Raw genomic sequence first — 15,297 nt, forward strand, 5'->3', positions numbered from 1 at the left:
AGTGTGTCTGTTATGTGTAGGTATTCACATTGTCTTAAAAACGTGAGATTGAGTAAATGACATTAAGGAGGAGATAGCTTGTTACAAAGGAATATGGCTCAATCTAGCTCTAAAATGTCTTTATAAACAGTATGTTCTGGGGAAAAAAAGTCTTTGTTTCATAAAAATGAAGTGAAGACTGTTAGGACCAGTTAAGGAAGTAATCTCTTTAAAAATAATGGCACCAAATAATAGAGTTCTTCAGATACTGGAATGATACATAAAGACTGCTGCCAGTCAGAAGCAGAATTAAGTCAGTGGTGAACTACAATTTGAAGTTTCAGAGAAAGATGAGAGTAATCTTAATTAAAACCCCTCTTCACTTCAGCAATGGAGTGATTACTGCCAATGCCTTAAGTCTAGGCCTATAGCAGGTTTTTGCTGTTAGTTATTTTTAGTTCCATATGAATTAAAGGACCTGAGTTCTGTGCTTAGTAGGACAAAATCCTCTCTAGTAACGCTACTGACTTTTTATATTCATACATTTTCTGTTGTGAAAACTGAATGTCTTGATAGTATAAAAGGATCTGTGGTTGGAGGAAGGCATTTAATTTGTGAGCAGTAATGGAAGTGCAACTTATTTGTGAAATGGGTTTTTCAAGTACATTTTCCTCTTTCCAAACAGAAAGAAATTCGTAGTTCATTAGTCCTTTCCATGCTGCAACAAATGCTAATGGAGGATAAGGCAGACCTGGTACGAGAAGCTGTGATCAAAAGCCTTGGCATCATTATGGGGTATATTGATGATCCAGACAAATACCAACAGGTAAAATATGGTTTGGATTCTGTATGTATAAAATGTCTTTGGTAGTTGTTTCAGTAACAGAAGAGTGCACATTTTCATATATTTCTAGTAAATCTTTCCAGATGCTTTTAAACATGTTGATGGTTTATGTGAGTGTTGATTTTTATTGTATCACCAAGACCAAAAGAAAAACACAGACTTAAAAGTATCATTAGAATCTCAGGTATAAGCCTAATATAGAAGCCTCTCTAATCATTCATAACCTATCTTCAAAACGCACCACTTTATTGCCCACATGATACTATTAAGGCAATTTGTTATCATCACTTTCTAATAGACATTTGTCTACCACAACAAACTTTCCTTGTAGTTCAACTTATTGCTGCCTAATAATGCTTCTGATAGAGGATTAGGAGATTGTAATTTTAATTTCTTTGAATGTGTAAAGGCAGAGTGGTGCAAAGTGTGATTCTGAGAAAGAAGTCAGAGTTGTGGTCAATGGGATGGAGTCTATCTGGAGGCCTGTAACTAGTGGAGCTCCACAGGGGTCCATACTGGGACCGCTTCTGTTCAATATATTCATCAATAACCTGGATGAGGGCACAGAGTGCACTGTCAGCAAGTTTGCTGATGACACAAAGCTGGGTGGAGTAGCTGGATTGTGCTGCCATTTATCCAGACTTAGGCTGGAGAGTTGGGCAGGGAGAAATTGAATGAAATTTAACAAAGGCAAGTGTAGAGTCCTGACTGCACCTGGAAGAGAGCAACCCCAGGTATCAATACAGGCTGGGGACTGACCTACTGGAAGGCAGTGAAGGGGGAAAGGATCAGGGGGTCCTAGTGGATGGGAGGTTGACCACAAGCCAGCGATGTGCTCTGGTGGCCAGGATGGCCAATGCCATTCTGGGGAGGATTAGAAGGGCTGTGGTTAGTAGGTGGAGAGAGGTTCTCCTGTCCCTCTGCTCTGCCCTGGTGAGGCCACATCTGGAGTACTGTCTCCAGTTCTGGGTCCCCCAGTTCAAGAAGGACATAGACTGCTTGAGAGAGACCAGCACAGAGCCACAAAGATGGTTAAGGGAAGGGAACATCTCTCTTATGAGGAGAGACTGAGGGAGCTGGAGCTCTGCTGCTTCCAGGAGACTGAAAGGTGACCTCATCAATGTTTGTAGATATGTCAAGGGTGAGTGCCAAGGGGCTGGAGCCAGACTCTGCTCAGTGATGCCCAATGACCAGACAAGGGCAATGGGTGGAAGCTGAGGCATAGGAAGTTTCATGTAAACACAAGGAGGCATTTTTTTCCCTGTGAGGATGACAAAACCCTGGGACAGGCTGCCCAGGGCGACTGTGGAGCTTCCCTGTCTGGAGATATTCACCACCTGCCTGTGTGATCTGGCGTAGGTGATCCTGCTTTGGCAGGGGCATTAGACTGGATGGTCTGTTGAGGTCCCTTCCAGACCCTAACATTCTGTGATTCTTTGCACTCACCAGTTGAGAAATATTGACAGGACCATTGAACCACCAAATATTTACTTTTTAGATATCTGTCAAGAGGTCTCCAAGTACTACTTTGTTTTATTTCTATTGTTGTAGAGTTTTAAAAATAAATTCTCATCTTTATAATTTTCATGTTTCCTGTGGGAAGCTTCAGCATGAATTATAGGAAAATAATGAGATTCATTATTCTTTTTCCAGGGCTTTGAACTGCTGCTTTCCGCTTTAGGAGACCCTTCAGAACGTGTAGTTAGTGCCACACATCAGGTATTTTTACCTGCTTATGCTGCCTGGACAACAGAACTGGGAAATTTACAGTTCCATCTTATACCTACACTGCTTAATAAAATCGAAAAATTGCTCAGGGTATGTGTTCAGCTCCTTCTACACTGGAGAATTTTCTTTGTCTCTTCATTACAGATTCACTTAAAAAAAATGCACTTAAGTAATTGATATTTAATGTTCTATGGGGGAAAGCTTTTCTTGTTCTAACTCCATAACTCATCCTTTGGAAGAAGAAAAAAAAAGAATAAAAAGGAAGAAAACCAACCCAAACAGCAACAAGAGGAAAAAAGACAAACAATCCACAATGCATACCACAAAAAGCCACACCCAAACTAACCAACACGACGCAACACCAAAAGCTAAAGAAGCAAAAATAACAACATTTTCCTTTATACTAAAGCCCACCTTGCTTGGGCCTGTGACTGGGTTATCTCTGTTACTCTGAGTACATTAGCCCTACCTTTAATTGGTTTTGAAGAGCCACATATTGTTGTTTTTTAGCAAAGTGCAACTTTTATTGAAGAAAAAAGCTGAGGTTGTGTAGCCTGGAGAAGAGGAGGCTCAGGGGAAACCTTTTGCTCTCTACAACTGCCTGAAAGGAGGTTGTAGCCAGGTGGGGGTTGGTCTCCCAGGCAGCCAGGGACAGAACTAGAGGACACAGTCTCAAGCTGCACCAGGGCAGATTTAGGCTGGATGTTAGGAAGTTCTTCACAGAAAGAGTGATTGGCATTGGAATGGGCTGCCCAGGGAGGTGGTGGAGTCACCATCCCTGGAGGTGTTTGAAAGGAGACTGGATGAGGTACCTTGTGCCACGGTTTAGTTAGTTAGAAGGTTTTAGGTGATAGGTTGGACTCAATGGTCTCAGAGGTCATTTCCAACCTGATTAATTCTGTGATTCTGTGGAAATAAGTAGAATTTCATGGTTTAATTAGGTGAGTTACAATGATGAGCCACTTTGAAGAAATTATTTGGTAGCTATCTGGAAAGTTCTGGAAGATAAGCTGTGTTGTAATGATCTAACACACTTAGCCAAGATGCTTGTTTTCAGAGGTCAAGCCACTAGCTTGTTCAGTTTGCAGATGCATTGGTCTCTGAGACCAAGGAGTCATATTTCCAGCATGTGTGGAAAGTGTTCTTTCAGAATACCAGTACATTCACTGACAGGAATGGCTTAGATCTTCTATGTAGAAGTGACTTAAAGATGACAAGGGGATTTGGACACTGACAAAAGTAAGCTCATGGTTAGGATAAATTATAACTAGTGTCTCTGTGTAGAAGCTCATCACATATGTTGGTCTCTTGCCAGAGAATACATGCCTAAGCAACACACTGTCCAAACCAAAAACTTCAAGTGAATGTCTTGTTTATTTCAGGAAGGAGAGCATGGCTTGGATGAACATAAGCTCCACATGTATCTGTCTGCTCTGCAGTCATTGATCCCTTCACTGTTTGCACTGGTGCTGCAGAATGCACCTTTCACAAGCAAGGCTAAACTTCAGGGAGAAGTACCTCAAATAGAAGGTAAATGATTTAATTTCTGACATATGGGATTTTTCTGAACTTAAATTAGTGGCAAACCTCAAATCACAGCTGCAAAAGAAGGTCTTTCAGGAAGTTGTTAATGGTCCACACATAGTTGAGATTTGTATGTATTGAAGGTTGCTACATAAACATGTTGCAGAGTCTGTGTATGAACTTTGACAGCACACTGCACAATAATGATTTTGGTTTATGTCCCAGAGCCTTTTCTTCTAACCCACCTGTTCCTTATATTTTTATTTTCATGTGTAACAGGTACTGAGAAAGAAATTCAGGGAACCTCCGTTTTATGTTGCAAACTTTCTACTGTTGCTGTGTTGGCAGATATACATAGATTTTTTTTTTTTTATGGCATATTCCAGCATAGGAAGACTTTTCTTGACTTTTGCCTGTATTCCATTATTTCCTTTTGGAAAAAAAACATCTACTTCCTTTCCTCCTTCTGCTCCTATTTCACTCCTACAAAAGATTTCAGACCTGAGATAGATTGTATGGTCTTGCTCTGGCAGGGGGGTTGGACTCAATGATCTCTTTGGGTCCTTTCCAATGCCTAACATCCTGTGAGCCTGTAAACACAAACCCTTATCAGATAATTCACTAATTACAAATACCATCTTATTGATGCAGAAGGAATGTGTAAGTAGTGAATATTTACAGAATGGTTGCCAGTAGAATGAAGGAGAACTAAATGGTATCTTTATGCATTTTTTTTCCCTCTATGCATGTAGCTGTGTTACAGGCAAAACAGCTTCTTTGTGCAATGTTGTAGCTTTATGTAATACAATGAGTATTGCAATGAAGTATTTGTAGTCTTAATACCCAACATAATTTTTTGGGGGAAAAATAAAATGCAATTTTGCCTTCTGATTTGCCTCTTTGAATATTTCTTCATGTTGGTCTCCCTTAGCAAATCTTTTAAGTAATGCTTCCTTTTCCCACCCATTTCTATGGTTGAAAGACCTGATTATCACATCCCCCATAAAAAATATTTAATCTCTCATTATTTGTCTCTACTTTTCACAAAAAGCATTTGAGAAAGCAAAGCAAGATTTAGTAGAACTTCCCAAAAGTTTCTCAACAATTGATTTCACTAACAGTGGCTCAAGAAGGCTGGCCTCAGTTTTAGTTAGTTCTTAACAAATAAGAACATTTTATGAAGTGGAAAAAAATACAGCCCAGTGCAGGACCTTTGCCATCTGTTGTGTATCTGTGGAATATCTTAGCAAACTGAATTGCCTCAAACAATCAGCAATCCATGCTCCCAGCCCAGAAGGACACCTATGTCCTGGACTATATTAAAACAAGTGACCAGGATGAGGAGGGTGCTTCTACTCCTCTGCTCTCTTGAGACTTCACCTGCAGTATGGCATCCAGTGTTGGTGCTCTCAGCATAAGAGGGACATCAAACTGCTGGAGCATGTCCAGAGAAGGGCTAGAGAGGTGATCAGAGGGCTGGAGCACCTCCACTATGGGGACAGGCTGAGAGAGTTGGGGCTATTCAGCCTGGAGAATACTCTGAGGAGACCTCATAGCAGCATTCCAGTAGCTGAAGAGTGCCTACAAGAAAGCCCAGAAAGGCATTTTTGCAAGGTCTTGTAGTAATAGGATGAGACCAAATGGATGGAATCTTGAGGAGAGCAGGTTTAGGCTGGATATTAGGAAGAAATTATTTAGAGTGAGGGTGGTGAGACACTGGAACAGGTTGCCCAGGGCATTCATGTATGCCTGCTTGCTGGAGGTGTTCAAGGCCAGGTTGGATGAGGCCATGAACACCATGTTGTAATGGAAAGTATCCCTTCTTATGGCAGGGGGTTGGAACTAGGTGATCTTCAAAGTTCCTTTCAACATAAACCATTCTGTGAATCTATTCTTTATTAATTTTTCTCTTTTCAAGTGCAGGTTGTGTAATCTTTTCAGAGAGGGATTTAGCTCACTGATTTTTATAAAGCAATTTGATAACCTAAACGAGCTTTGGGCTTTCTTTGCTACTTTTACTGACATCACCCCCAAGGAATTTTCATCTTTTGTTCATGCTTGTTTGTTCTCTGCTGTTGCAGTCACTAGATTTCCCCGGCCTGCATCACCTCTTCAGGACGTGGCCATCATCATTGGAAGCCGTGAACAATTAGCAATGTTGTTGCAACTCTATGACTATCAGCTGGAACATGAGGGTACCACAGGCTGGGAGACTTTGCTATGGGTAGTCAATCAACTGTGAGTTCATTTGTATTTTACCATCCCTGTTTTTAAAGTGTTTCAAAATCAGTAGTGCTCTACTCTGGCCCAGTAAGGCTGCATCTGGAGTACTGTCTCCAGATCTGAGCCCTCCAGTTCAAGAGGGTCTCTCTGCTGGAGAGAGTCCAGTACAGAGCCACAAAGATGATTAAGGGAATGGATCATCTCTCTTATGAGCAGAGACTGAGGGAGCTGGAGCTCTGCTGCTTGGAGAAGAGGAGCCTGAGGGGTGACCTCATTTGTGTTTATAAAGATGTAAAGGGTGAATGCCAAGAGGATGGAGCCAGGCTCTGCTAAGCGATGCCTGATGATAGGACAAGGGGCAATGGGTGGAAGTTGAGGCATAGGAAGTTTCATGTAAACACATGGAGGAATTTTTTCTTTGTGAGGATGACAGAACCCTGGAACAGGCTGCCCAGGAGGGTTGTGGAGTCTCCCTCTCTAGAGATATTCACGACCTGCCTGGATGTTTTCCTGTGTGATCTGGTACAGGTGATCCTGCTCTGTCAGGGGCACTAGACTGGATGATCTTTCAAGGTCCCTTCCAGTGCCTGACATTCTGTGATTCTTAAGCACAATTGTGTTTAACAGTTATTAAACAAACAGTTGAATTACGGTTGTATTTAAAAGTTACTGAAAAGGTTGCAGTTTTGGTAGGCATTTTAATTTTTATAGTGAATTTGCTCTGGTTTCATTCAGAAAATATCGACTGTCTGGCAGAATGTGCAAGGAATTACTTGCTCCAAAAATGTGTTTCTTTTATCTCTCTGCTAGCACAATCAATTCTCTGTTGAAGATTGTTGTTTTCTGACTATCTGGTGAATAGCTCACATTCTATAATAACAGATGTTTGAAAATATAGGTCAAACTTTCACACAGTATCACAGTATCATCAGGGTTGGAAGAGGCCTCACAGATCATCAAGTCCAACCCTTTACCACAGAGCTCAAGGCTAGACCATGGCACCAAGTGCCACATCCAATCCTGCCTTGAACAGCTCCAGGGACGGCGACTCCACTACCTCCCCGGGCAGCCCATTCCAGTGTCCAATGACTCTCTCAGGGAAGAACTTTCTCCTCACCTCCAGCCTAAATCTCCCCTGGCGCAGCCTGAGGCTGTGTCCTCTTGTTCTGGCGCTGGCCACCTGAGAGAAGAGAGCAACCTCCTCCTGGCCACAACCACCCCTCAGGTAGTTGTAGACAGCAATAAGGTCACCCCTGAGCCTCCTCTTCTCCAGGCTAACCAATCCCAGCTCCCTCAGCCTCTCCTCCTAGGGCTGTGCTCAAGGCCTCTCACCAGCCTCGTCGCCCTTCTCTAGACACGCTCAAGCACCTCAATGTCCCTCCTAAACTGGGGGGCCCAGAACTGAACACAGTACTCAAGGTGTGGTCTAACCAGTGCAGAGTACACTTAAGCCCTTGTTTTGTTCAAAGATTAAGAGTTATACAGAACAAGTAGGCTATTCCATTAGAACAGATAATGCTGTATATATCTGTGTATAAGTATGTATTAATACAAACAATGAATCAATACAAATATAAGTGGAAAGAAAGTGTTTAATATCTTTCCATTTCCTGATTTTTAGGCTACCACAGCTTATAGAAATTGTTGGCAAGATCAATGTAGCATCAACTGCCTGTGTCCATGAGTTCTCTAGATTTTTCTGGAGACTTTGTAGGACATTTGGGAAAATTTTTACAAACACTAAGGTAAGATACCACCTTAAATATTCTACACAGTACCTTGGTAGGAGCTAGTCCCCATATTTGTAGTGAAATCTTGTGCTTCATGTGACCATTTGTATTTGTATGTCACATCAGCACTTTTCCACAAGTACATTTAATCCTGCTATTCCTGAACCTCTGTTTGCATCCTTTTGACTTGTGTTTTTGACTGGTTTGGAATGACATTCTCAAACAGAAACTCTTTCTTTTACTCCTTTGAGGAGGGGTGAAAATGCTGCACGCAGGATTGGAAAGAATTGGAAATTGAAATGGAAGTACTTATTGGAAATTGAAATGGAAGTACTGTTCACAACTATATTTGACAGTACAAAAACACCCAAAGCACGCAAAATTCATACTCGGTCTCGGCCTAGTTCTTTCCAACCTGGACTTTCCAAAACCAACCCTCTGGACCAGGTCTAAATGCCCTTCCCCACTCCCCCCACCTTCCTGCCCAGGCCCAAATGACATGGTAAAAAATTAGCTCTGCCAAAGCAGAGAGGGTACAAAGCTCCCCCACAACAGATAAGGTCCAGATAGGGAGAGGGAGAAAAAAGAGCAGAAACTGACTCTACAGGCAGTTTATATAGGGAAGGGAGATGAAGGCTGATGGGAATGAAATAAAAGATTACATTTATGACTGTCCACCTCCTGAGCTATCTGCTCCCTGGAAGACTTCTCTGTGGTTCAGAAGACATCCAATCTTAAACCCACAACACTTTCCCAACATGGAAAAATGTTTTTTGGGTTTAGTTTTTGGTTTGTTTCCTTGAACACTTTGTGAATGGTGTAAAGAGTGGGAGAGATCATAATAATTCAGCAATTTTCTCTCTTCAGAACTGCATACTGTTCAGTATTTGTGGTGCACAGAAGTATCCATCCTGTACTTGATTTGAAATCTTAAAATTAATGGTTCCCCTGCCCAAAATATTTCCTGTTCACAATTTCTAAACTTTTTTTTAATCAAGGAGAAGTATTATTTTTCTCAATAAAATAACTTCTGACTATAATTTGAAAATATTTGAAAGGGAAGTTATAAAAGAAGAGCTGATAAATAAGATACAATTACAGAAGAGAACTAGCATTATGTGCTGCCTCCAGAGAGGAGATTAAAACCAGTCTCTGATCTTGGAAAGCCCCTTGCCTGAGTTATGTTTCAAACCTTTGCTTTTTAAAACCTTTCTGATAGTGATTATCACAGTTTTATTTTGGAAGAGAGCATTTCATGGACAGAAAAGATACTTTTAAAAGCAATTTATTTTACCTATAGCTTGGTAAACCCAAAAGCCCAACTAAGCGTAATGTTACCTCGGCATAGGTACTCAGTAGAAATTTGCAGTCTCTTATGGCCTGCTTTTTAAAAGGTTTTTTTCTTTCTGTACCTTTAAAATGACCTTTTTTGCTGTTTTTCAGGAGTTTGGTTTTGTGAGATTTTTTTTTCTTTATGGTTGTTTGGTTAGTTAGGTTGTTGTTGGTTGGGTTTTTTATTGTTGTGGGGCTTGGGGTTTGTTTTGGCATTGTTGGTTTTAGGGTTTGGTTTGATTGTTCTTAATCATTTCCTCAGTTAATTGACACAAGTAATAGGTTTTCTTACACGAGATTCCTCTTTCTTTGAATAGGTAAAACCACAGTTCCAAGAAATTTTAAGACTCTCTGAGGAAAATATAGGTAAGCAGCTTTTACTCAAATGAGTAGAAGTTAATCTTTACCACAGCTGGAAATAATACCTTTGGTGTCTCATTCAAGTGACATTTTCTGACTGCAGTTCTCAAATTTTGTCATCTTTCTGAAATGTTGAACATCTCATCTTATTCTGAACAGAACACTCAGAGTTGTAAATGGGGGGTCTGTGTGTTTGTAAAGTACAGTTAAAATCTCAAATCCTAATACCGATTAAGCATATTTTAGCATATATGTCTAAAGTTTTTCATTTCTATATATAGAGGTGAATATGTATGTATGCATATGTATAATATACTTACTATACACACAAACAGGCCTCCTATATATATGTAAAAACAAGATGCAAGTATTATACACTCACATATTTTCAGCCTGGAGAAAAGAAGTCTCCAGGAAGACCTTATAGCAGCCTTCCAGCAGCCGAAAGGGAACTACAAGAAAGCTGGGATTGACAGGGTGAGAGGGAATGGATTGAAGCTTGAGGAAGGCAGACATAGAATAGATATTAGGAAGAAATTCTTAACAGTAAGGGTGGAGAGACACTCAAACAGGTTTCTCAGGGACATCATGGGATGCTCCTTCCCTGGAGTTGCTCAGGGCCAGGCTGGATGAGGCCTTCAGCAACCTGGTCTAGTGGAAGGCATTGCTGCCAGTGACCAAGAGAGTTGGAACTAGATGATCTTTGAGGTCCCTTCCAACCCATGCCATTTTATGAATTTACAAAGATATAAATGTAAAATCTAAATTCCTCTCTGTATTCTACTAGATTCCACCTCTGGAAATGCAGTGCTAACAAAAGCCACAGTTCCCATCTATGCAACAGGGGTTCTTACATGTTATATTCAGGTAGGTCTGGTTTTCTTTCTTAAATGTATAGTAACATGTAAAATTTATTCTACCAAAAAAGCCTTTTTGTTCTCTTTGAAGGCTTAGAGTGCATTTGTGCTTTGAAGGTAAGTAGATAAGTTACAAACACATTTAGAAGCAAAGTTTTCTAGTCAGGTTGTCTGCTAGATTTAGATGATAGTAGTCAGTATTAAAACGATTTCAGTAAATCTCAAAATGACAGTCTTGCATTATAGGAATAAAAGGTTCTTGTGTTTGCTTTAGTCCACATTTTTGAGGGTCATTAAGATTGTTAAAGGCTAAATCTAGTTTGTTCTCATGAATAGTCTGTCTTTCATAGCTGTAGGTCACCACAACTGCAGCAGTAATTCTACTACACTCAGCTTTCTACTCTTCCATTTCAGGAAGAAGACCGTAAGCTATTAGTTGGATTCTTAGAAGATGTAATGACCATGCTTTCACTATCTCATGCTCCTCTTGATAGTCTGAAAGCTTCCTTTGTGGAACTGGGGTAAAGAATATACCTTGGAGTTTGACTAGATTGAAATATATTAGAAATGTTTATCCTGTTAATGTAGCTGTTATTTTAATAACTGTTACTTCAAGGAAATAAAGAATACACTTGTGGGTTTTTTCCTTGATATATGACAAAATGTAAGCTTTTAATCTCTTACATTAAAAATGCAGTGGTAAAAAAAATTCTGGAGTGTATAAAATAAAGACCAAAAACCAAACAAAAGCCCACCCAAAAAAAAAAGTCATTGAAAAGAAGGTGAAAATTGCATTTTGTATTTTCCATATAATTATGATGTGTTACAGATGTGCATTTGCATCCAGTTCAGTGCCATCATTTATTCAAAACTGTCTTCTTAACTTTTTTTATTGAAAAAATGAACTGTTTACTGGAGGGCAACATGTAGTGTGTCCTTCAGAGTGAGACAGTTGCTGGGTGTCCTGTCAGAAAGGATAATTGTTGGAGTTCTGTATTGGTTCAGCAATGAATTCTAGACACTACAATTTGTAATCAAAAAGCATATTCAGGGTTTCGTAGTGATGCTTTGCTTGTTTGCTTGTTTTCTTGATTGCCCAACTGTTCTCTTTCAGTGCAAACCCAGCTTATCATGAGCTGCTATTAACTGTCTTATGGTATGGAGTTGTCCATACTTCTGCTCTTGTTCGATGTACAGCTGCTAGAATGTTTGAGGTAAGTGTTATTCAGACTTCTTCTGTTTTCCCCACACCTTTATGAAATTAGAATTTCTTTTGAAAAGCTGTAGCTCAGATCAGGTTGCTATGTTCTTAACAAATATGAAGGGCTTAAATAAGTTATGTACTGTGTGATGGAGCAGGAAGTTGTTGTGCAGTTGCTTCTGTATGTTTTCTGTTCAACAGCACATCTGTCATTAAGCAGTTCTTGCTATCAGCCACTCCTAAGACACTTTTGTAGTAGCTGTGTATATCTTCTTTGTTCTGCTGCTTAGTTGATTGCTGCGTTCTGTTTATTGCATGCTGCAAACCTTTTCCTGATGACGAAAATGTATTTCGTTGCTAAACTGCGTTTAAACTAGAATTAACTAGTCAAAAGTCTTTGCTTACTTGTATAGATAAACATGAGCATCTCTATGAGTTTTAGCATTTGCTTTTGCTATTCAACACATCATCAGTAGCCTAATACTGAAGTTACCAGGTTTCAGTGTTTTCCACGTGTACTGTATGATGTACTTCCTTTGTGATTCAAACTGGTTTCTATTGGTGACAAATATGATGGTTAAAAACAAGCATTTAACTCATTTTGGTTTTCTGATTTATGATTGGGGGACTTGAGCATCTTCTCTACAAAGAGAGACTGAGAGCCTTGGAACTGTTTATTCTGGAGAAGACTGAGAGAATATCTCATCAATGTGTACAAATATCTGAGGGGTGGGTGTTAAGTGGATGGGGCCAATCTCTTTTCTGTGATCAGCAGCAATAAGCCAAGGAGCAGCAGCTACAAACTGCAACATAGAAGGTTTCACCTCAACGTGAGGAGAAACTTCTTTACAGTGAGGGTGATAGAGCACTGGAGCAGGCTGCCCAGAGAGGTTGTGGAGTCTCCTTCTCTGGAGACCTTCAAAACTCGCCTGGATGTATTCCTGTACAAACTACCCTAGGGCATCCTGCTTGGGCAGACAGGTTGAATTTGATGATCTCTGGAGGTCCCTTCCAACCTGTAAGGTTCTGCGATTCTGTGGTTCCTTTTTTTGCTACATAGTGACAGCTTCATTTTTTCCCATAACATTTACACTTTTGTTCAGGATAAAGATTGTTATTGTTATTAACTAGTAAGAAGAGCACACTAATAAGAAGAGCAAACTTACATCCACACAGTGTGTCCCAAGACGGTGAGAACAAGACCGAGAATTGTCTGTACATTCCCTTAAATGGGGAGATACAGGATAATCACAGGAGCACAGGATGTTAGGGGTTGTAAGGGACCTCCACAGATCATCGAGTCCAACCCCCCCACCAGAGCAGGACCACAGAATCTAGTGGAGGCCACACAGGAGCACATCCAGACAAGTCTTGAAGTTTCATCTCCAGAGAAGGAGACTCCACGACCTCTCTGGGGAGCCTGTTACAGTGCTCTGTGACCCTTACAGTAAAGTTTTTCCTCATGTTGAGGTGGAACTTCCTGTCCTGTAGGTTATATCCATTGCCCCTTATGCTATCACAGGGCACAACTGAGCAGAGCCTGTTCCCTCCCTCTTGACCCCCCAGCCCTCAGGTATTTATGGACATTTATTAGGTTCCTTCTTTCTCTTCACTAAACCCCAAAGCCCTAGGTCCCTCAGCCTCTCCTCACAGAGCAGTGCTCCCGCCTCTTAATCCTCTTCATAGCCCTCCAGCCTGGCGTTGAACACCTTCAAGGAGGGGACATCCACAACCTCCCTGGCAGCCTGTTCCAGTGTCCCACCATCTTCACCTTCAAGAATTTTTTCCTAATCTCCAGTCTAATTATGCCCTCAAGCTTCAATCCATTCCCTCTCATCCTATCAGTACAGGCCCTTATGTGCTCTCCTGTTACTCTGCTGTATAGAATTGAATTTGTGTTCGTGATGCAGTGTGGCTAATTAAAATACAGCTAAATATCAAAAAGACATTTCACATTTCTCACTGAAACTACTAATAAGCTTTTTATGTTTATGTCCAGATCCCCTCACATGTGCTACAAAATAGAAGTGTCACAGCTTCACCTTTTTATAAATGCAGATAAAAAAATTCTTTTGCTGTATATGGAAACATTTGCGGACATGTTAAATGTTTTCACATGTAGAAAACATGTAAATGCTATCTGCTATCTGTGCAATAATGCAGACAACATGTAATGGGCAACTGCTCTCTGTGCAGTAATGCAGACAACATGTAAAGGGCAACTGCTCTCTGTGCAGTAATGCAGACAACATGTAAAGGGCAACTGCTCTCTGTGCAGTAATGCAGACAACATGTAATGGGCAACTGCTCTCTGTGCAATAATGCAGACAACATGTAAAGGGCAACTGCTCTCTGTGCAGTAATGCAGACAACATGTAAAGGGCAACTGCTCTCTGCGCAATAATGCAGACAACATGTAAAGGGCAACTGCTCTCTGCGCAGTAATGCAGACAACATGTAAAGGGCAACTGCTCTCTGTGCAGTAATGCAGACAACATGTAAAGGGCAACTGCTCTCTGTGCAGTAATGCAGACAACATGTAAAGGGCAACTGCTCTCTGTGCAGTAATGCAGACAACATGTAAAGGGCAACTGCTCTCTGTGCAGTAATGCAGACAACATGTAAAGGGCAACTGCTCTCTGTGCAGTAATGCAGACAACATGTAAAGGGCAACTGCTCTCTGTGCAGTAATGCAGACAACATGTAAAGGGCAACTGCTCTCTGTGCAGTAATGCAGACAACATGTAAAGGGCAACTGCTCTCTGTGCAGTAATGCAGACAACATGTAAAGGGCAACTGCTCTCTGTGCAGTAAATGCATGTTTAACAAGTAATGTTAAAAAAAGACCTCACCTGAGGACATCTAAATTCAGACAATTTCCACATATCTATGGCAATTAAATTTCACTGTGATCCTAGCTTTTAACACTTGGGATATATTGCAGCAAATGGATCTTTCTTCCTTAGTCTGAAAAAAAGGAGTTGGTGAAATATATTTCATGGCTAATCCAAGGATTCTCAATTTTTTTACCTTTGCAGACCATCACCTGGGAAGTTTTGCATCAGTAGTGAGTGGATGGTAGTTAAATGAAAAATAGCTTAGTGGCATCTGAGGAGGTGCTGCTTGTCACATTATAAAAGGTCTGAAAGGTATTGCTGAGCGCAGGAAAATTATACCCTTTGCCTAAAAACATGTGTTTTGCATGTGGCAGCCACCCATGAAAAGAAATACCTTTCCTTTGAGTTAGGAACAGCATTTAGCTTAGGCTGTCAAACTTGGATTGGCATCACTTCAGTATTTAATTATGCATCCTTGTAGGCATCATTACAATACATAATTCTATTAGTATTTTAATTATGATACACAATTATTTAGCTAAACCTGGGAGAGTTCAAGTTTTGAAATAGCCGAAAGTAGGGAAAGCATCTTCGTATTGTTGAATCTGTCAGGTGTGTGCTGATTGCCAGGCCACTTCAGCTTTCTTCATGCCTTTGCATATATGAAGCCCTACTGTAGCAG

General features: G+C 40.6%; 1 protein-coding gene across 3 annotated transcripts in view; it reads left to right on the forward strand.

Moving 5' to 3' along the window:
* Positions 1-15,297, forward strand: part of RELCH (RAB11 binding and LisH domain, coiled-coil and HEAT repeat containing) — an 80,779-nt gene that overhangs the window by 52,405 nt on the left and 13,077 nt on the right. For all 3 annotated transcript variants that reach the window (XM_064160845.1, XM_064160843.1, XM_064160844.1), the window contains 9 exons: positions 665-805; positions 2,477-2,641; positions 3,934-4,081; positions 6,157-6,313; positions 7,920-8,043; positions 9,678-9,726; positions 10,508-10,587; positions 10,992-11,098; positions 11,692-11,791. In XM_064160845.1, the coding sequence (XP_064016915.1) occupies positions 665-805; positions 2,477-2,641; positions 3,934-4,081; positions 6,157-6,313; positions 7,920-8,043; positions 9,678-9,726; positions 10,508-10,587; positions 10,992-11,098; positions 11,692-11,791 (1,071 nt within the window). The remainder of the gene's footprint in view (positions 1-664; positions 806-2,476; positions 2,642-3,933; positions 4,082-6,156; positions 6,314-7,919; positions 8,044-9,677; positions 9,727-10,507; positions 10,588-10,991; positions 11,099-11,691; positions 11,792-15,297) is intronic.

Source organism: Pogoniulus pusillus, chromosome 21 (assembly GCF_015220805.1).
Source record: "Pogoniulus pusillus isolate bPogPus1 chromosome 21, bPogPus1.pri, whole genome shotgun sequence".
Lineage (NCBI taxonomy): Eukaryota > Metazoa > Chordata > Aves > Piciformes > Lybiidae > Pogoniulus > Pogoniulus pusillus.